At 46.1% G+C, this 22101-nt stretch overlaps 1 protein-coding gene and 1 pseudogene across 2 annotated transcripts in view; one reads left to right on the forward strand and one right to left on the reverse strand.

The window, feature by feature from the left end:
- The window catches only part of LOC308512341 (centriole and centriolar satellite protein OFD1-like), a 142439-nt pseudogene extending 131826 nt beyond the window's left edge, over nucleotides 1–10613 (reverse strand). The window contains exon 1 of the transcript in view: nucleotides 10571–10613. The product of the transcript in view is annotated as a centriole and centriolar satellite protein OFD1-like (transcript). The remainder of the gene's footprint in view (nucleotides 1–10570) is intronic.
- Nucleotides 10614–18357: 7744 nt separating this feature from the next.
- Nucleotides 18358–21324, forward strand: LOC308512457 (melanoma antigen preferentially expressed in tumors-like; the record flags this gene model as incomplete). Its single annotated transcript, XM_081082200.1, has 3 exons — nucleotides 18358–18650; nucleotides 19037–19642; nucleotides 20769–21324. 3 exons carry the CDS (start codon nucleotides 18358–18360, stop codon nucleotides 21322–21324), a joined length of 1455 nt encoding a protein of 484 aa, XP_080938326.1.
- Between the last annotated feature and the right edge of the window lie 777 nt (nucleotides 21325–22101).

The following is a 22101-nucleotide window of genomic DNA, read 5'->3' on the forward strand; positions in this document are numbered from 1 at the left end:
ACGTGGAGTGTATTGAATCGATAGTTCGTTTTGGGTAGTACAGCAATTTTCATGATGTTGATTCTACCAAGCATTAACATGGCATGTTCTTTAATCAGTTTTGTCTTCCTCTATCTCTTTTTCAACGTCTTGCAGTTTCTGAGTAGAGGTCTTTTACCTTTGTAACGAAGTTTATTCATAGGTATCTTAATTATTTTGGTGGGATGATAAATGGGATTGTTTTTCAAACTCTCTTTGTGTAAGTTCACTATTGGTGTATAAAATACCATACATTTCTTGGTGTTAACTTTTTACTCTGTTACGTTGCCGAATTCATTTATTAAGTTTACTAATTTTTTGAAGGAGTTTTTGGGGTTTTCTATGTGCAGTATCATGTCATCTGCAAATCATGACAATTTATTTGTTATTTTCCAATTTGGGAGCCATTTATTTCCTTTTCTTGTGTGATCACTGTGGCTAGCATTTCCAGTACCATTTTGTAGAGAAGTGGTGTAAGCGAGCATCCCTGTCTTGTTCCTGTTCTTGAGGGAAATGGATTTAGTTTTTGCCCATTGAGTATGATGTTGGCTGTAGGCTTTTAATATAAGGCTTTTATATGGGGAGGGATGATCCTTCTATTCCCACTTTGCTGAGTGTTTTTATCAGAAAAGGCTGTTGCACTTGGTCAAATGCCTTTTCTGCACCAAATGATATGATTGTGTTTTTTTTTTTGTCTCTCATTTTTTTTTTATGTGATGTATCATGCTTATTGATTTGAGGATATTGTACCAGCCTTGCATCCCTGGGATAAATCCCACTTGTTCTTGGTGTATGATCTTTCTAATGTAATGCTGGATCCAGTTTGCTAGAATTTAGTTGAGGATTGCATCATCACTGTTCAACTGGAATATTGGCTTGTAAGTCTCTTTCTTTGTGTTGTCTTTTTCTGGTTTTCGAATTAGGGTAATGCTGGCTTCATAAAAAGAGCTTGGAAGCGTGCCTTCCTCCTGAATTTTTCGAAAGAGTGTGAGAAGAATTGGTTTTATTTCTTCTTTGAATGTTTGGTAAAACTCCCCTGTGAAGCCATCTGGTCCAGGGCTTTTGTTTTCTGAAAGCTTTTTGATTACTGTTTCAATTTTCTCACTAGTTTTCGGCTTGTTCACGTTGTTTGCTTTTTCCTGATTTTGTATTGGAAACTTGTATTTTTCTAGGAATATGTCTATTTTGTCCAGATTAATGAGGGATGTTTAATGAACCAAAGACTCAGAGGTAAGACGGCCATAGAGGATGATTGATGCCAGACAGAGGGCTACAGCTCTCTTAGGCATGTAGCAAACTTTGCACTCTCACCATTGCTTTTATTGAGGTTTGGTACAAGGTTAGTGAATCAGCAGTTAATCAATTAAATCTTGTTTTGTTCTATATTATTACAATAGCTTATTGAGGACAACTTGCAGCTGTGCCCTCCCTTTCTGTTCCACACCCATGACTATTTAATCCTAGCCTTTCTCATGGAGGAAAATGTTCCTGGAACTCAAGATTGTGTGCAGTGTTGACCCAGCGTGACTCACTTGAAAGTCACGCTGTGCTCCTGATAGAACATTCACTTCTTCTTGGCAGGACTTCAGATCCTTGTTTACAAATGTCCTGCTACAAACCCCCCTTTTTTTTTCTTGCTTCATTTGATGGAGCATCAGTGAAAACACAGCTGTTTTTCTCCTAATTAGTTGCAATTAGTTGCTTGGTTTTCCCGAGTCCTTGGAAGACTAAATATAAAATGATACAGAGATAGAGTATCAATAATAGTATTCCAGCAGGAGCTCCTAAAGTAGCTTGTAAATGGGGTATAGGATTTAATTGTTGCAATTCCTTAACCATATTTTTAACACTTTTTTCCCAGTTAATTTATGCAATTTCTTTTGAAATATTTTTTGTATATGAGATTGTAAATTTAGAATTTCTTTTGTTAGATTTTTATGATTGAACATATGTTTTTTAACCTTTTCCCATGGAAACAGACTTTCATTCTAAGGTACAGGAGTAATGCAAATTGATGAATAATTCTAGTTATATTTCATATGAATTTTCTCTGCAGACTTACAATTTGATCATCTATCATTAATAAAAATGGTAATCGAACACAGGCTTGTGCAAACGCAGTTTTGTTAGCATAAAATTGTAAGGTGTATATCCCAGAGTTATTTTTATAGATTTGCTTATTTTATGCAAATATATGCTTTCAAAGAGTGTAAGGCAGACCCCAGTTTCCATAAGTCAGATTCAGCAGGATGTCCTTCTTGATGAGGTGTTGGGGGAGCAAATCCTCCATCATGCCATACGATGCTTACATTCGCTTGCGTGGATATGGACTTGTTCTCTCCTCTATGCCATCGTAGATCAGCTCCATTGGCTTTGGAAGGGGCAGAACCTGAAGGGCTCCAATCAGTGATGCTTCCATAGGAAGTATTAGATAAAACCCAAACTGTCTCTCCTCTACAGGATTCCCAATGGACTCAATCAGACAAGTGTGTAAACATAGGAACATGACATGGTGGAAGTAATGGAGGTGTACTGTTGTTATCCCTACTAACATTTTTAAACCCATGGGCACTCAGAAGAATCAAATGCCTGTTTTTTGTTGCGGTAATAGTGTTTTCAAAATGTTCAGCAGGGCTTGTGCCTGTATTGTTGAACAATGGTCTCCTTGACCTAAGCATATTGGCACTCGCTGAGTTCCAGTGGTATGATTTTCTATGACTCTACCTTCCTCTTCTGGTTTTAATGGACCTCGATCATCATAAGGTCCGGGTAACCAATTTGAGTCATTAACATAAATTCGAACCTTTGAATCCAACCAAGAAACACCTCTATTCGGTGGGGGATTAGGACTGTAAACCCAGTATATATGATTCTTAGCATTTACCTGAGTGGTTATTAGTGCAAGTATAGCAAGGAACAAAGTCGATGGCGTCACTTCTTTACCATGATGCCAAACCAGTTGTTCTCCCTCTTTCGTAAGATTCTTCACCTGACCCCAGGTTGGTACAGATGAATGTTGCGTTGAACATAGAGCTTTGCGGGTAGGAGACCCCATCAAGGTCATCTCTGAGAAATCCTTAGTCAGGGCACTTAAGTAGAACTTCCTTTTGGTTCCCATGTCTCCGCTGAAGACACCTCTCAGGAACCCAGAACTTTTCTTTACCTGTGGAAATATAAGCATATCCTTGCCCCCATCGTAGGACCCATGCAGGATCCCATGACTGAGAGGACTCATTATGATAAAACACAGGTTGATTGAATTCTTGTGAAACATCCTTTACCCAGTGTCGCTGAGCAGCAGTACTGTCAGTCTCATCTTGATTTTAAAAAATTAAAGTAAATAGAGCTGTTAATAGTCTTCATTTAGGGGATTCTCCCTGTTTTTGTTTTTTGATCATTTCCTTTAAGGTGTGATTTTGTCTTTTAATAATAGCTGGTCCTGTATTGTTACAAGGGATGCCAGTGATGTGAGTGATATGATGAAATTGAAAAAAAATGTTTGACATTTTGTAGATAGATATGCAGAACCATTATCAGTGTTAATATTTTGAAGTATTTCCATTACTGCAAAAGCTTTTAGTAAGTGAGTAATTACTGCATATTGAGAATCAGTGACAATATTTACAGCTTGAGGAAAATGTTGTAGTAATAAAACAATGGCAAATAGTTCTGCGCATTGTACTGAAGTGTATGGAGACTGAATTACCTTTGTTAGCTGTTGAAAATGAAAACCAGCTATTCCTAGCTTGTTTGCATTGGTATAAACAGTGGGGCCTTGAATTGGTTCATTAGTTATAATATGATGAGGCCATATTCATTCAGTTTTCTTAAGAAATTGTCACCTTTTATTTGTAGGATAATGTTTATGTATTTTCTCTAAAAAATGAGCACAAGCAGTTTGCTAGTTATCACATATTCGAAACAATTTTTGAATTTTTTTGACAGTAAAAGGTACTATAATTTCTTCTGGATCTAAACCACATAATGGTCTTAATCTTAATCTCCCCTTGTAAATAATTTGGCAAATTGTTTGAATATAAGTCTGTTTTATTTTGCTGTGATTTATGAGGCAAGAAAATCTATTCAATAACATTACTATCTTGAACAAGTAACCCTGTATGAGAATGCTCAGTGTGGAAACTAATAATTTAAAATTGTCTATGGAGAGAAGTCTATTTAATTGTGTTTGTTGTATATGCTGTTCTATCCAAGTTAATTATTTTTCTGCAGCAGGGATTAAAACATGTGGGCTATTTAATTCAGGTGGCCCCTTTAGGATTTGAAATAAATTAGTCAATTGATAAGTAGGTATATCAAGACTGGGTCTCAACTAATTAATGTCTCCTAATAACTTTTGAAAATCGTTTAGAGTCTCTAAACTGCCTCTTCTAATTTGAACCTTCTGTGGAATAATGGAGACATCTGTTAATTTTTGCCCAAGATATTTCCATGGCTCCTGCCATTGTTTCTTTTCTGGGGCTACTTCTAATCTATAGTCTTAGAATTTTTCAAGGAGGTATTGGTAAATCTCCTGTAATTGTGATTGAATTTCAGAAGCTATTAAAATATCATGTATATAATGATAAATTAGAGTATTAGGAAATCTTTTTTTGACTATTTCTAAAGGCTGATGCACATATGCCTTTCATATAGTAGGACTGTTGAACATTTCTTGTGGTAAGACTTTCTATTGATACCGTTGAGTGGGTTGAGCTTGATTTAAAGCCGGGACAGTAAATGCAGATTTCTCATAGTCTTGAGGTTGTAAAGAAATAGTGAAGAAATAATCTTCATGACTCTTCCTGAGAGAGAGCCTTTCTAATTGCAATTGTTAATCTTTTTTAAAAAAATATATTTTATTGATTTTTTACAGAGAGGGAGGGAGAGGGATAGAGTGCTAGAAACATTGATGAGAGAGAAACATCGATCAGCTGCCTCCTGCACATCTACTGGGGATGTGCCCGCAACCCTGGTACATGCCCTTGACCGGAATCGAACTTGGGACCTTTCAGTCCGCAGGCCGACGCTCTATCCACTGAGCCAAACCGGTTTCAGCTGCTATTGTTAATCTTGACAGAAAGTCAGTGTAAGGCTCCCCTGCTTGTTGAGTAATTTTAGTAAAAGCAGAAGATGCCTTTCCAGGTGTATCCACTCTCTGCCAAGCTCTTAAACAACATAATTTATCTGAGTGATATGCAAATCTGAAAAAGGTGCCTGTGCTTGCAATCGCCCATCCTGTCCAGACCCAGTTAATTCCTGAAATGTTTGTCCTGGAGGCTGTTTTGCTGCATTTTCTCTAGCCATAACGTCAGCTTCCTCTCTCCACCATGTTTTAAATTGTAAATATATTCCTGGATCCAGTACAGTTTAGGTCAAAGCTTCCAAATCGAGGGGAATTAGCAAAAATTCCGAGGCATAACTAGTAAGTAATCCCATCACAAACGGGGAATGCATGCCATAAGAATTAATTGCCTCTTTTAAACTTTTGAGAGGTTTAAACTCATGAGGACTGAGGACTATGAGCCACATTAGCATAACCATTTGGATATTGGGGATATTATTGCAGATCCTGTGGCATTGGCTGCCGCTGTATCAGAAATGCAAGGAAATCATTATCTCTTCTCTCCATGTGGGAGGAACAATCTCATCTCCAGGTTCTGAATCAAATAATATTTTGTTTATTTCAGTAGGCAAGGGCAGCTGGAATTGCCTATGTGCCCCTGTGGAATAATGTGGTGGGTCTGGAAGAGGAGCCGAGGGAGTTACTCCGGGCTCCTCTGACAGTGGCTGTTGAACTGGAAAAGCATTTTTGATTAATTCCTGTAACTTATTAGTGGGTTTAACATGAGGCGGTGGGATACCACATATTAAAGCCTTCGTATGAGTCAGCAAATCTTTTAAGAACTCTTGTTTGTCATCCCTTGTTTTGATTTTCTTTTTTAATCTCGTTTGTTCGCTACCACTTGAATCAGTGCTACTAGTTTCACTTTCTGACAAATCCTGGATGTCCTCTTTATCAGTCTCTTCTATATCTTCATATCCCTTCAACTTCCGTTCAAAATCTTTCCTTTTTTGGTCCGTATTATTTCCAGGAGGCAAAGAAGGCATGTCTTTATCAGTTTCACAAGCAGAGTAAGAACGAGAGCTAGTAACTTTAATTGGAGTAGCCTTATAATCTGCTTTTGACTGCAAAGATTTAAGAGCCATAGTAATCAAAGTACACAAGGACCAAACTTCCTGTCCTATAGGATCTCCATTCTGATGAGCGTGATGTAGCGCATGAACCTTTAGATTTAACTGATTTCTGCCTGTCAGCTCAAACCAATAACAATGCCTTTTTATTTCTCTAGCTAATTTCCTAAAAGTGTCTTGAGACACACTAACCCCAGTGCTTTTAAGCACTGAACGCAGCAGAGTCATATATTGACTCTCTGCCGTTGGGGAGTTCCCCAATGCGCTGCCTGGCTTGCCGAAAGTTTTGCGTATACCATTGCAGACTTTTTGCCTTTCAGTCCTGTGCGTTCCCAGTACTTACCTTAAGGTCCCTATTTGGGCGCCAAGAGTTGAGGGATGTTTACTGAACCAAAGACGCAGAGGTAAGATGAGCACTCAGGATGATTGATGCCAGACAGAGGGCTACAGCTCGCTCAGGCATGCAGCAAACCTTGCACTCTCACCATCGTTTTTATTGGGGTTTGGTACAAGGTCATGTGTCAGCAGTGAATCAATTAAATCTTGTTTTGTGCCCTGACTGGTTTGGCTCAGTGGATAGAGCTTCAGCCTGCGGACCCAAGAGTCCCAGGTTAGATTCCGGTCAAGGGCATGTGCCCTGGTTGCGGGCACATCCCCAATAGGGAATGTGCAGGAGGCAGCTAATCGATGTTTCTCTCTCATCGATCTATCTCTCTCCCTTCCTCTCTGTAAAAAATCAATAAAAAATAAAATAAAAAAATAAATCTTGTTTTGTTTATTACTAGAGGCACGGTGCACGAAATTCGTGCACTTAGCGGGGGAAGTCCTCAGCCTAGCCTGTGCCCTCTCGCAGTCCAGGAGCCCTGAGTGGATGTCCAACTGATGGGTTAGGCCCACTCCCCATGTGAGAGGCTCCTGCCACCACCGCTGCACTTGGCAGCAATGAGCCGGGCTCAGGGCTTCTGGCTGAGTGGCATTCCCCCTGTGGAAGCGCACTGACCACCAGGGGAAGCTCCTGAATTGGGTTTCTGCCCCCTGGTGGTCAGTGAATAGCATAGCAATCGGTCGTTCTGCTTCTTGTCTATTTGCATATTAGCCTTTTATTATATAGGATTACTATAGCATATTGAAGACAACTTGCAGCTGTGCCCTCCCTTTCTGTTTTACACCTACAACTATTTAATCTGAGCCTTTCTCAGGGACGTAAATGTTCTTGGAACTCAAGATTGTGTGCAATGTTGACCCAGCGTGACTCGCTTGCAGTTCTCGCTGTGCTCCTGATAGAACATTCGCTTCTTCTTGGCAGGACATCAGATCCTTGTTTACAAATGTCCAGCTACACAGGTTGTCCAGTTTGTTGGAGTAGAGTTGTTTGTTGTAATTTTTTACAATCCTTTGTATATCTGTGGGGTCATTTGTTACTTCACCTCTTTCATTTATAATTTTGTTTATTTGGGTCATCTCTTTTTGTTTTTGTTGAGCCTGGCTAGCAGTTCATGATTGTTGGTATCCTTTCAAAGAACCAGCTCCTGGTTTCATTGATCTTTTATATTTTTTTGGTCTCTTTGTTGTTCCTTTCTGCTCTGATCTTTATTATCTACTACCTTCTGAGTACTTTGGGCATTTCTTGTTGTTTTCTTTCTAATTGATTAAGTTGCAAGGTTAGATACTTCATTACCATTTTTTTTTTTTGTTTTTGGAGGTAGGCCTGTAGAGCTATGAACTTGCCTCTCAGGGCTGCTTTCATTGTATCCCATAGATTTTAGGATTGTGTGTTTTAATTGTCACTTGTTTCCAGGATGCTTTTCATTTCTTCTTTGATCTCTTTGATAACCCAACCATTGTTTAATAGCATGCTATTTAGCCTCCAAGTGTTTGATTTTTTCATTGGTTTTATTGCAGTGGATTTCTAGTTTTATGCCATTGTGACCTGAGAAGATGCTTATTATGATTTCTATGCTCTTGAATTTGAAGAGATGTTGCGTGTCCTAATCTGTAGTCTGTGTTTGAAAAGATCCCATGTGCACTGGAGAAGAATGTATATCCAGTAGCTTTGGGATGAAATGTTCTGAAGATGTCAAGTCCATCTGAACTGGAGAGTCATTTAGGATTGCTGTTTCTTTGGAGTTTTTTTTGTTTAGAGGATTTATCCAGTGGTGTCAATGGGGTATTAAAATCCCCAACTATGACTCTATTGCTATGTGTCCCTTAATACCTTCCAGAAGTGTGTATTTTATGTATTTGGGTGCTTCTGTATTGGGTGCATATATGTTTACCAGAGTTATATCTTCTTGTTGAATTTCCCCCTTTAGTATTATGTAGTGGCCTTCCTTGTCTCTTGTTATGGCCTTCACTTTGAGTTCTATTTTGTCAGATATAAGTATTGCCATCCCAGCTTCTTTCTCATTTCCATTTACCTGAAACACTTTTATTTTCCATCCCTTCACTATCAGTCTGTGTGAATCCTTAGCTCCGAGGTGGGTCTCTTACAGACTCCAAATATATGGATCATGTTTTCTTATCCATTCACCTACCTTATGTCTTTTGATTGAAGCATTTAATGTTGTTATTGATATGTACTTGTTTGTCATCATTTTTATTCTTATATATTTGTTTCATCTTGCCTTTCTGTTTCTTCTTTTTACGCAGTCCTTTTAGCATTTCTTGCATTGCTGGCTTGGTGTTAATAAACTCTCTTAGCCCTTTTTTGTCTGTGAATGTCCAGATTCCATCTTCAATTTTGAATGGTAGACTTGCTGGGTATGTATTCAGTCCCTTGTTTCACATCACTTTGTATATTTTATTCCATCCCCTTCTGGCCTGGTGTGTTTCTGTTGAGAAATCAGTTGATATTCTAATGGGAGATCCCTTGTAGTTAACTTTCTGTCTCTCTCTAATGGCCTTTATGATTCTTAGTTTGGCATTGATGTTTAATTATGATGGGTCTTAGTGTTGGTCTTTTTGGGTTCATCTTGTTTGGGACCCTGTGTGGTTCTTGCACTTGCATAGTTATTTTCTGGCCAATATCCGTGAAGTTTTTGTCATTATCTCTTCCAACATGTTTTCTATTCCTTGCTTCACTTCTTCTCCTTCTGATATGCCTATGATGCAGATGTTGTTTTGTTGGGTGTTGTCACAAAGCTCCCATAGGCACTCCTCTTGCATTTTAAACTTTCTTCATCTGACACATTAGTTGCCTCCATTTCATTTAACTCCTTTTCCGTAGTTTTCACTTTATTCATTCCTTTGGGGATTGCTTTTCTGTCTCCCTATGTTTTGTTGTAATATTGGTATTGTATCTGTGAGCTAGATTCAACTGCTTTGCTACGCAGGTTCTTTTGGGGGTGTTTCTAATGGTGTGATCTCTCAGGTCTTCTGGGATAGGTCATCTAGTGGAGCTCCCTACTTGAGCTATTTGGGTTCTCTTGAGGTAGTTGGGTCTTGACTGTTAGTGTCTTATTTGTGGATGAAGTGTTATCACGGGTTAGCAATGTGACTGACCCCCAGCATTGTTTTGCAAGGTGTTTTGGATGTGATTATTGTTCCGGCTCTGGTGGAAAAGGTTTTCTGAGGTCTCACTGGTATGTGCTCACTGTTTGTTCCCAAAGACCATTGCCTGGGATTAAGGAGTCTTGGGGCCTGCGGCTCAGGAACTGTGACTTTAGCTGGTGTGGTGTGACCGTCGCTGGATTAGCATTACTCTGAAACTCACTATGAGGTCCCAGGCCTATGAGTGTGCGGAGGCGGGTATCTCGTAGTTTGTGGTTGAGGCAGTGGGATTCTGGCCAGTGTGATTTCCCTCTGAATCACAAAGGGGTTTAGGATCCAGCAGCAGACTGTCCAGAGGTAGGTAACCCGGGGTGTGTGGTGGGGAGGGGTGGTGCCCTGCATCCTACTGAGGGAGCCATGCACCCTCAGTTGGAAAGGCATATGCCCAGTGATAGCACCAGGAGCTGTCTGCAAGTGGTGTGTGCTTGTGGGGCCTACACACTGGATCAGAGTGATTGTGCTGTGCCTCTGGCCCGTGTAGGGAGAAGTCCCATTTTCTGCTTTGGGGGATGAGCATCCATAATTGGAATTGGATGCCCAATGCCTGCTTACAAAGGTACCCAAGTATCGTCTACTGGGGCAGTGGGCTCAGGGGGCCCTTGTGCTGGAGCAGCGCTACTGTGGGGACTGGATGCCAGCATGTTGTGCCTTGCAGCAGGCTCAGGGGACTTGCGTGCTGGATCAGTGCAATGCAGTGACCAGAGGTCTGCAGATGGAAAGGAGGAAGTCCGACTATCTTCTGCTGGGCCATTCAGCACTTGGTTGGATACTAGTGTGCTCAGTGGCAGGTCACAGAGGCCCTGAGAGTTACCTGCTGGTGCAGTGGCCTCAGGGGGCCTGCGTGCTAAAACCATGCGACCATGGTGTATGGTGTTTGGCAGTCGGGATGGGGGAAGTCCACATTTCTACTGCTGGGGCTGTGCAGCCTTGTTTGGATATGAGCACGCCCAGCTGGGGCTCAAAGTGGCATCAGGAGCTGCCGTTAGGGGCAGCAGTCTCAGTAGCCCTGTGTGCTGAAAAGACGCAACTGCGGTGTCCAGAAGTCAGCTATAGGAAGGGGTATATCCCAGTTTTTGCTGCCTTGTGGTCTTGGTTGAAATTGTGTGTGCCCAGCAGGGGCTCACAGAGTCACCCAGGAAATGTCTGTTGGGGTGGTTGGGCTCAGGAGGCCTGGACACTGGAAAGGTGCAACTGTGGTGTCCAGAGTTCTCCAGCTGTTGGGTGGGAAGACTCAGTTTTTGCTGCGGTGTCCGTGGTTGGATATGCACGTCCAGTGGCGGCTAACAGGGGCAACTGAGGTACATTTGTCAGTGCGGCGCACTGACGCAAACTGAAAGGCCCTGGCTCTGAAGCCGCACGACTGAGGTGTCTGTGGGCAGGTATCCAGGGAGAGGGAATTTAGAATTTCTACTGCTGGAGCAGTGCGCCCTTGTTTGGCTAAGAGTGTGCCCAGCAGGTGCTCTCAGCAGCACCCAGAAGAGGCCTGTGGAGGGTGGGCTCAGAAGGCCTGCGCTCAGGCAAAGCGCAACTGTGGTGTCCAGATATCTGCTGCTGGGGTGGGGCGATGTCTCACATATTGTTATGGGAGGCCAGTACCTTTGGAGGTGGAGGTCCTAGGGTCTACTGGTCTTTGGGTGGGGCAGCAGGATTTGGGCTGGCATGGCTGCCGGGTTGCGGGCAGTGTTTAAGGCCTGTGTTGGCAGTGGTGTTTATGAGTTCCTACAAGAGGCTGCTCCTCACTTCCGGATGGTGTGGAATGTCCACAGAGGTGGTAGGTGCTCCCTGTCCAGGAGAACTGGTTCTGCCAGGCTCTGATACTCCTGCCATATTTAACTGTCCCTGACTCACACACAGACACACAAACACACACACGCACACACACACACACACACACACACATCCACACACTCTCCTTTCCCCTTTCACTCACATCACCTTTTTCCCCTCTGTCCTGCCAGCTGCCACCTTCTCAAGTAATCTGGGTTTCTTTTCTTTTCATCCATTTGACAGAGAGAGAGGAGTGGGGGAGAGACAGGAGAGAAATACTGTTGACTCCTGTACGTGCCCCGACCCTGTGCCCTTCCACTAGTAGGACGATGCCCAACCAGCCAGGGCACATCTCCAGTTTTCAGATTCCTCCACGGTGTTCTAGAAGATTTCCCCAGGAGCCCATGGCTTCCTACGTACATGCGTTAACATGGTGTTTCCTTATTTGGGGACCATTTGGTTCTTACTCTGACCTGGGTTGACACAGGTGGCTGAGACCATGGACCACCAGGGCAACCAAGTACTGGAGGGCGTGAGGCCATTCTGAGCTGAACTAGCATGGAAGGAAGACATCTTCAGGTGTGCTGGTTACGGGAGCCTCCTTGAGTGTCTAGAGAAGCCCTGAACCTCTTCCATTCTCATCATTAGGGAAAGAGGTGGGATCTGCATCCTCAGGCTCCTCCTGGGGGAGCAGAAACAGGAGCAGCCGTTGTATTATCAGGTCATGTCCCCCAAAACTCATTTGTTCTCCTGTGTTTTCATGGGGTAAAAGAGAGCGAGCGTGAGACAAGAAGTTGTAGTGTGTTAGGGACCCCTTGTTCAGCAACTCTGTTCGGAGCAGGGCTGGCATGAGAGCCCACAGACTGACTTAACTGGTGTTTGGTGACAGGTAAGTTTTGGTCTCTTCCACTGAGCTTGCACCACTGAGGGTAAGGGATGGTTCTTGAAACAAAGTAACAGTAGTGCACCACCTGTCCCCTGGCTACAGCCCAAGGAGGTCAGGGAGGCCTGGGAGCTACAGAATGGGGATGGAGAGACCTCGCCCTCATGCATTGGGAGTATCAGGCCTCACACAGATGCTGCTGGTACTAAGGTCACCTGGTGGTAACCCCTCGTGTTACTAGTGTCTCAGCCACATTGAGAGTGGCTATTTAAGGACATACTGGTCGCAGGACCCTGAGAGGAGAGATCAAGGCCATGACTCCAGAGTAGTTTGGGCTCGGAGAATTGTCAGCCCTGGGCTGCCGGAAGGTGCCCTCCTTAGTATGATCCACCTGTGCAGAGGATGAGGCGGCGGGGCATAGCGGAGCTCAGGCCAAGAGGGAGACACTCTGGAGCTATGCCTCCTGTGGCCCCAGCGCTGAGCTGGGTCCCCCACCCCTTTCTTTCCCTCTACCTCAGTTGTTGGAGGGGGCTCCATGCACAACTGCTACCCAGATCTTGTGGGTGGCACCTCATCAGTAAATTTACATACTCTCAGGTCATTCCTAGTTCTCCCTGAGAATATCAAACCATCACCTACCCTATCCTCCTGAAGACCTGACTGGGTCCCTACACCATGGCTGAGCACAGACCTGCTGAGCACCTGGATTGTGGCAGGTGATTGTCACCTAAATGGGTACTCCTGCTCTCTGCCCATGACCCTGATTGTGTCCACCGCTGCCACACAGAGAGTGGCATGTTCCCATTCACTGGTGACTTCTCTAGGCATACTCCCATCAGGCTGGCCCAGGTGATGGCCATGGTAGCCGTACATCAGGAACCAGGGCCTTGTTCTTTTGTCACCGTCCCATGACTCACTCAGAGATACGAGTGCAGGCGACTGATTCAGGCCTCAGTTACTGCACATGGAGAAGGTAGTCAGTTGATGGCCCCGGCCAAGGTCCCTTGTCTGGAGAGAGAAGTAATGAGACTTGGAAAGTGAAATGCTTCCATAGTTTCTTAAATTCTGCCAAACATGAGGAATTACTTTTACTCATCATTGTGACTCAGAACCCAGCTTCTGGTTCACAACGGCCAGCTCCCAGAGAAGTGTAAATGAGCGACATGGTTGTGACCAAAAAAAAGGATGGAGAGGTCCCAGGGTAAGCCATGAGGCCAAAGAGCTTCACACTAAAGGAACTCTCCCAGAGACATGTGCCCACGTAGGCAGCAGGAAGGAATGGGACCTTGGAAGCTTATCCAAACCTAGAAAGAATGTGACAGTTGACCAGGGCATGGAAAAGACTCTCACTCTGTGTGGAAAGTTGTATGAGCAGAAGACCCGCAAGCCATGTTTAAACTACTCAGGAAATAGTTTGCAAAGCGCATGTCAGTTTTTAATTCTCAAATATTTAAAATCACAGGGTGCTAAGTAGTGATTTTAAAACTTTATTTATTTGCATGTATGGTATGTTTCTAACAGAGTTTTTAATGTTGTGATAAAAATTTGTAATGGCCATTGAAAAATGACAACTTTTCCTATGGTTATTAGGATTGCTGGGCAGGTTATACCTGGAGGTACCATTCTGTGAGGCATGCTCTACAGGGCAAAGCAAGACCAGCCTGTGATTTACACATTTTCCCGCCCAGTTGTTTTGTTTTTTCATTTCTCTACTCAGACAAGTGAGGGTTCGTGCCTCAGAGATACTCTGAGGAAGACCGTGACATTCTCATGAAGTGTCCCTGCAGGTCACCCGGAATAGCAGTGAATGCACCTTAGGCACTCAGTGACTGTTCTTGAGTAAATCATGTATTGAAGAGAGAGAGGAGAGGAGTCTGTCTTTGGTGGGCGAGGATCGGCCGACCCGTGGACATCCCTGAGAACATGTCCACTCTGTGCCAGTGCCTCCTGCCAGCCCTCCTACAACGTCCTTGGCATTCAATGGCTAGACCCAGGCATGTCCTGGATGTGAGGCATGCTCTCCTTGGGGAGCAAGAAAGAGAGGCAATCCTTTGTTTAGGTCTAGATGTCATTGGGTCTGAAGTGAAACCAGGTATTGTTGGGCACAGGCAGGTCAGGTAGTGCCAGCAGAGACTTGTGAGTTTGAAAAAGGCACAGAGGACAAAATAGGTCAGTGTAGGAAGAGGTCTGACTGCAGAGGGAAAGAAGCCAGCTGGAAGGGTATCTGCTCAAAGGCTGGGTGAAGAGATTGGACGATGGGAAGGCCCATGCATGAGGACTGGTCCCCAGGGCCTCTGAAGGCCCACAGAGGCAGGGCTTGCTGTGGAACCCAGGAAGGGCATCGTCCTGCCTCTTTGGTGCCTCTTTGGATCCAGAAAGGCAGCTGGGATGTTGATTTTCCTTCTGTACACTGTAGCTTGTCACGTTCTCCAAAACAGCTCAGAAGAATTGGGGAGAACTCCTGATTTCTGTTGTCAGTGGGTGTCCCCAGCATCAGGTTCCTGATGGGCTGACTGACATTCCAGGGATGCATAAAGAGGGTCCCAGACTTGGAGCACATTCTAAGGACCCCCTTTCTTAAAAAGAGGTCACAAGGGCAGATGACCTGGGATCACAGTAGCAATTTTTTGACTGGAGAAGGCGGTTGCACAGGATGGCCCTTCTCATGGGCTCAGAGGCTACTGTGTCCTGTACATAAGTGAGTGCCATGATGAGAGCAGGTGGCAGGTGACCAGGATGTGGTGAAAACATCCCCCAAATTCATGTGTGGGTGCTGGGAGTCGGCGGAGCCTGTCCAATACTGGGCATGAAGTTCTCCTGCCCCCAGTGCCACAGCACATGCCCTGGGAAAGCAGGCTCCGTATGGGGGGGGGGTGGTGGATAGAGGAGTATTTCTTGCTCATGAAGAAGGCATGTTCGCTCACACTTTGTTTCTAGGTCATTCTAAGTGGTCCCTCCTGCCTCCTTGTATCTCCTGGACACTGGAATCTCATAGAAGCTGCCTGAGCTTGGGCTCCTCCAATTTTCCAGTTTCTGCCTGGTGCATGTAATGTTTGTGTTAAAGAGAAAATCTCACCCCAGGTGGCACCACTCCGGCTTTAAGCCCATGATACCAAGTCTAGACTCAACTGCTGACCTCATTACAGTTTGAACCACTTCCAGAAACCTCATCAGCCAGTCTGGAATTTTCAGGTCAACACCACTGTGGTAATCTGTCACGTGGTCCCTCTGCCTGGAATATGAAAGTTGTTTGGGCATCACAATGCAGGGGGTACAGAAGAGCCTACAGAAAAGTTGCTCCTCTCTGCCTCTGTCTCTCTCTCTCTTGCCTCCCCCCCCGCTCCCCCCGCCCTCTGGCTCTCTCTCTGTCTGTGTCTCCCTGGATTTCAAAAGATCCAATGTGTGACTCAGTACAGCATGGGGATATCCCAAACTATGGCAGATCCTTACATGCCAAGTACAGCTTCAAATCTTCTGAAGGGGAAGGTGTATCAGTGCACTGTGCTTAATCCTGAGAGAGGACATTTTCCCTCACAATCTGAGTGAGAGTTGTAGGCCTGGGCCCAGAAGGAGCTTTCTGAAGCCAAATTTGCATGGATTGTTCCCTGGGGTTGAGAAAACATTAGTTATTTATACAGACTTTGGCAGTCATGTTTAGGGCCCCGGGCCCTGGAATTTGGCTGGGAATAACCTGTTGCCTGTGAAAGGTTGGGATGTAGAATAGGATTCCTGAGCTAAAATGAATGCCCTTTGTAGTAGCTCCTTGGTAAGGATACACAGGTATTTTGCCCCACATTTATTTTTTACTGTGCCTCCAAGATTCCAAAGAGCCACGACTCTCAGCCCTCAGTGGCTTTCAGAATTGTATAAGTCACATCCCAGGTTCAGCTGCCACACCCCTCCTCTGGCCTCACCACAACCCACATTTTCACATTTAATTTTCTCAAGCCAGGTTGCTGAGCTGATCTGGTTCTTCTGAGAGGAAACGCCCTTTACCTCCACAGAGGAAGGGTGACAGAATCTCCTGCCTATACGCCCCGTCAGCTTGGGTTTAAGGGATCCACCCAGTTTCCTACTTCACCACTAGCCTTTTAAGTTCTCAAGTTGATGCAGTCAGTGTCTTTGAGTTTCCCCAATGTTCACCTTGTCCTGGGTAATTCCCTTTGTCTCATTCCAAACGTGCAGCCCCTCCCTTCTCCTGATCAATCCCTAGATGTGATTTTGGCCTGACCTCCTCTCGGGAAGGCTTGCTCCTCAAAATCTGGAAGACCAGCTGTCCCTCTGTTCCCCTTTGAATGGGTACGGGATTTGCAATTGTAGGTAACATCAAGTCTCAGGGGCTGTTTGGTACTCAATACAGTTGCATTGAAATCCTTTCGCTCTTCAGATGATACACTGTCTCCCTAAAGGTGTGTTAACGGGAACATTAGGGAATTTTGATGTGGCACCAACACCCACATCAAGTCTACTTCCAGGCTGGTTTCCTTTTCTTTTCCTTTCATGAATGGACCTAGGGTTCAGTTGGAGGTGTGGAGAGTGCAAAACCCCATCAGGATTAAATGCCTGGAGATCCAGGGCTAAGGTTTTGCTCTCAGGTGGAAGTAGCCATTTCAGCTAGGACCTCAGAAGGAAGGTGTGGTCAGACGGGGCATAATGGCTTCTGAGGAGGCAGAGGAGGAAACAGAATCTAGAGCGTGAGAGTCAATGTCCAGCTCTGAGCACAGGGCTCCCTGCACCATGCTGCTCTGGTGAGTCAGGAGCCTAAGGCGGTCCCCAATGACCTGTAGGCCAAGAACCCAGAGATTTGTCCTTTCTTCCATACAAATGAGCAGACTTTGCCTTTGCCTCTGGATGCAGGTTTGCCTTATTCTAAAATGTTTTGATTTCTGTTTTGGTATTTGCCATTCATAGAGGTTCATAGGGTAAGTTTTTGCTGTGTCTGAAAGTCAAGTATTGCTAAGGAACCTATTGTAGGCCAAAGTGGCAAAATCCTTTTTGTAGTTTTTAGCGGCTGGGCTGTCTGTGTGAAAACAGGTCTTAATGAAAGTCTTTCATAACAGCCAATTGATGTTTAGAAAGAGAGGAAGGGAGTGGGCGGAGAGAGAGAGAGAAACATTGATGTGAGAAACATCCATCAGCTGGCTCCTGCCCACCCCCTACAGGGGTTAGGAATGGAGCCCTCAAGAGACCTTTGGCGGGCACGGGAGGAGGCTCAAGGCACTGAGCAACACTGACCAGGGCTTGCAGCCTCTCATTGAGAGGAGCCTTAGTGGTGACATGTGAGCCATCTGTTGTCATGGATAAAGTGGTCATTCTAATATTCAGAGAAGGGACACACAGTAAAATGTACATGTTGGAATTAATCGTTATTTTTCTCACCTCCAGCTCCCCCTTGCTTCAGGAAACGTTTGTGCTGCTTTTATATTCCTCATTTAAAATGCGTCAAAAGCCTCAATGGTACCCATTGTGTGGGTGTTCCTTAATCTTCCACATCTGTTTTATTTCCTGGAAATTAGCAAGAGGCAGTCCTGGGCCACGGGCTGCTCCCTACTCCAGGCGTTTTCAGTCCTTCAGTGATCCTCAGAAACTTTTTTTCTGTAAAGGGTGGAATCCTCTCTATGGTGTCCCAGTACTCACTGCACAGCAGAATTCCAGCTAGCCAGTGGGTAGATGCGGGAGGTGTCCAGTTGTCATCTCACCCCTCCTTGGTGCCTGGTTCTTGTCCTGCCAGTGGCAGAGGAGAGGCAGGGCTGAGTGGCTTTGAGATTCTAAGCAGAAAACGGGGTTGGGGTAATTTGGGGGGCGCTCCAGTTGTTGCTGGAGGAGTGCCTTTGGCCCTCAGCTGGTCCCTCTGAAGGGAGAAGGGCCGGGTTTGCTCATGCTCAGCCTGACAAGATGCCTTGCTCCTGACTGTCTCCCATGATCTCTTTCATAGCAGCTTCATGGGGATGAGCCTCCCAGCTCCACGCAGACTCCTGGAACTGGCATGTCAGAGCCTGCTGCGGGATGAAGCCTCAGCCATCGCTGCTCTGGAGTGGCTTCCTATGGAGCTCTTCCCACCTCTGTTCATGGCAGCCTTCGCTGGGAAGCACAGCAGAGTCCTGAAGGCCATGGTGCAGGCTTGGCCCTTCCCCTGCCTCCCTCTGGGGGCCCTGATGAACCATCGGCAGCCTTACCAGGATATCTTGCAGGCTGTGCTCGAGGGACTCGATGTCCTGCTTGCCCAGGACACTCGACACAGGTATGGGGGATTCAGTTGCCTGGTAGCACCCTGGGGATCTGAGCAGTTACAGCTGGGATCCGGGAGTGTGCAGGGCCAAAGGGAGAACTGAGGCAGGCCTTGGAGCCACTGCTGGGGTCATTGTGGGAACAGGCTTCGGATATATACGGCTGGTGAAAATGCCGAGGGTGACCGAAGGGACATGAGCCCACTCCTTCCTGGTGGCACCTAAATGTACCAGGAATGGGGACCATGAAGGATCCCAGTAGCACCACGAGCAGGTGATTCTGGGACATTGAGTCAAAAGTCCAGTCAGGTGTCTGGCCCAGCTGCCCAGATTCCTAGACTCATGGTCTTATTCCTTGTTATCATAATGCACCCCAGCATAACTCCTATTTTCTCCACAGGAGATGGAAACTGCAGGTGCTTAATTTACAGAAGAGAGTTCATCAGGAGTTCTGGATTGTGTGGGCCGGAACCAGAGCCCATCTGTGCTCACTGCTGGAGCCTGAGGCCCCGCAGCCCATGAGGAAGAGGAGGAAAGTGCGCAGCTTAACAGCCAGGCCAAGTCCACCCTTGGCCCCCGTGGAGCTGTTAGTAGACCTTTGCCTCAAGAAAGGTGTCCTTGATGAGTCCCTCAGCTACCTGATTAAGAAAATCAGCGAGAGGAGAGGTTTGCTGCACCTTTGCTGTAAGAAGCTGAAGGTTTTTGCGATGTCGAAGCAAAACACTAACATCCTGGATATGGTGCAGCTGGACTCTGTCCAGGATTTGGAGGTAAACTGTACCTGGAAGCTGTCCACCCTGAGGAAGTTCGCTCCTTACCTGGGCCAGATGGGCAATCTGCGCCGGTTCCGTCTCTCCCATGTCTTCACGTCTTCTCACACCACCTTGGAGGAGGAGGAGCAGTGTGTTAGCCTGGTCACCTCTCAGTTCTTCAGACTGCCCCACCTCCAGGAGCTCAATTTGGATGATGTCTCCATCCTCAGAGGCCGCCTGGACGAGATCCTCAGGTGAGGGGTGGCGAGCTTTCCCTGACGACCAGATCGAGTCCCTTTCCATTTCAGTGCACAGTGATGGGCTCTCCTGTGTGCAGTCCCTCAGCAGTGCTAGAGTGCCTGAGCCACTAGACGGGCCACACAGTCAGTGTCTTGTTCACCGCTCTGTCACCTTGCATGTTGTCACATAACCCCCCAGACAAAGGTAGGACATATGCACTAGGACAGAGGCTACTAAAGGGACTCCTTGCTAGGATTTGGCGTAATGGAGGCTTCAGGCCAGGGGATGGTAGCTTTGGGCATCCTTGTAAGTGGTGTGGAAGGGAAGATGATGCAATAGAACCAAGTGACGATTGCAATGACAAGGGGAAAGCCAATCAGAGGTGAGGTTTCAGGGGTTAAGTTCCGCACTTAGAGATTTGGCCATGGCAGCCTTTCACTCCAAACCTGCATCATTCACCTGTCTGCCAAGGGTTGCCATAGGCTCTTGCAAACAGAATGCGTGGTAAATGCAGGGTTCCTGAGGGAGTCATTACGAAATTGGATAGGTGGTTTGTAAACAGTGCAGTGATCTAAGTTCCTGGAGGGTGTCAGCTCTCGTTTGATGTTGCCTGACTGTGCCCAGGTTAGCCCTTTCTGCACAACTGCCAGAGGCCTCATTGGGCTAAGAGATGATGGTGACAGGGGTCTAGGGTGTGGCTGGAAGGAAGCCCGAGTTGCAGGCATTTCAGGACATGTCTCCAATACTAAAATGCACTGGTTGCCTCCTGCTTCAGACCCTGGGTCAGGCTCCTTTCTGAGCTCCTCCCATCTTTACCTCCCACCTTTATGTTCAGAACACCTGTGTGTTTGGGCTTGGCTGTATGATGTGCTCCACTTGACGGATGAGTAAATGGAGTGTGTGAGGTTTCATCCAGTTGAATCCATCATGGAGCAGATAACAGATGGGGAAAGATTCCACTCAAATTTGCTCTGACTTGAATGTCACTTTTCACTGTGCAACATCCTGGGTTTGATCATCATCCGGAACACTCTAGGCTTTGGTGACATGGGCCTCTTTACCCTGAAGGCCTGCATCATCCTCACCTGCCTCTGCCCACCAGGTCCATCCCCCACATGTAACTGTTCTATGTCTCCCCAGGTGCCTGAGGACCCCCTTGGCGACCCTGTCCATCACTAACTGCCTGCTTTTCGAAAGAGACTTGAGACATCTATCCCAGCAACTGAATGTCAGCCAGCTGAAAGGCCTGAGTTTCAGTGGGCTCAACCTGACCAATATCAGTTCTGGGTCACTCCGATTTCTTTTAGAGAGAGCCTCCCCCACTCTCCAGGACCTGGACTTGGATAAGTGTGGGATCATGGATGCCCAGTTCCTGGACATCCTGCCAGCCCTGAGCCACTGTTCCCAGCTCACAACCCTAAGTTTCTGTGAAAACCCCATCTCCATGATCGTCCTGGAGGACCTGCTTCGCCACATTGTTGGGCTGAGCAAGCTGAATTGCGTGATTTATGCGGCCCCCCTGGAGAGTTACGAGGAAAGGAGCGGCACCATCAACCTGGGCCGACTTGCCCAGATGCATGCCGTGCTGAAGCATATGCTGCAGGAGTTGGGGCGGCCCAGCATGGTCTGGCTCTGCGCTTACCCCTGTCCTCACTGTGGCTGTAGTACTTTCCTTGACCCAACTCCCATTCTGTGATCCTGTTGCTTGAGTGTCCAGCTGGGTGTACATCTCATAGGCTTTACTCTGGGCCCTTGGGCACTGAAACCCGGACATAAGTATACCGTACAGGAACACAGCAGCCAGTTTCAGACAAATACTCAGGGTGGGGGGAAATGCTGACAGGGGATTCAATGGTTTCTTTGGGGAGATTTGTCCTAAGGAGTTAGAAATATCCACCTGAATCTCTCAGGGGGAGAGACTGAGGTTTGGGTGGTAGATGCGGGGATTACCTTTGCTTGAATGGTTGTGAATAAATGTCAGTAATAAAGAGAACTGGATGTTAACCATCTGGTGTCCTCCATGACATGTTAACCCAACTCTCCCACCTGCAGTTACTGGCCAAGTAAGAAGGCATGAGCATCGTGATGCGCAGACACTAGGCTGGTTGAGGTTGGTCCCAGGAGATCACATCACCATTTATACTTTCTGGTTTGGTGGTTCTTTCTGGTGCACCGGTACCTACTCACTCACCTCTGTGACTGTTCAGTGGGTCAGCGCACACAAGGTGCGTCCACAGGGATTGGAAAAAGTGGCTTCCAGTGAGCACCACTGTGGTACAACTACTCTGGGGCCATCACAGGTAACTAGTCCAGTCCCTGGACTAAAACTCCTCCCCACTGGGAGCCTCCATCGCTGGCCTGTGGCCGCTCCATGGTAGGGCTTCCCTGTGCACCAGTCAGGCCCCTAGTACTGAAAGGGATATCAGCCTGCCAGGGACCCAGACCACTGGCCTCACAAGTCCAGGCCTGTCAT

This window comes from Myotis nattereri, assembly GCF_964212035.1.
Source record: "Myotis nattereri genome assembly, chromosome: Y".
In the NCBI taxonomy this organism is placed as follows: Eukaryota; Metazoa; Chordata; class Mammalia; order Chiroptera; family Vespertilionidae; genus Myotis; species Myotis nattereri.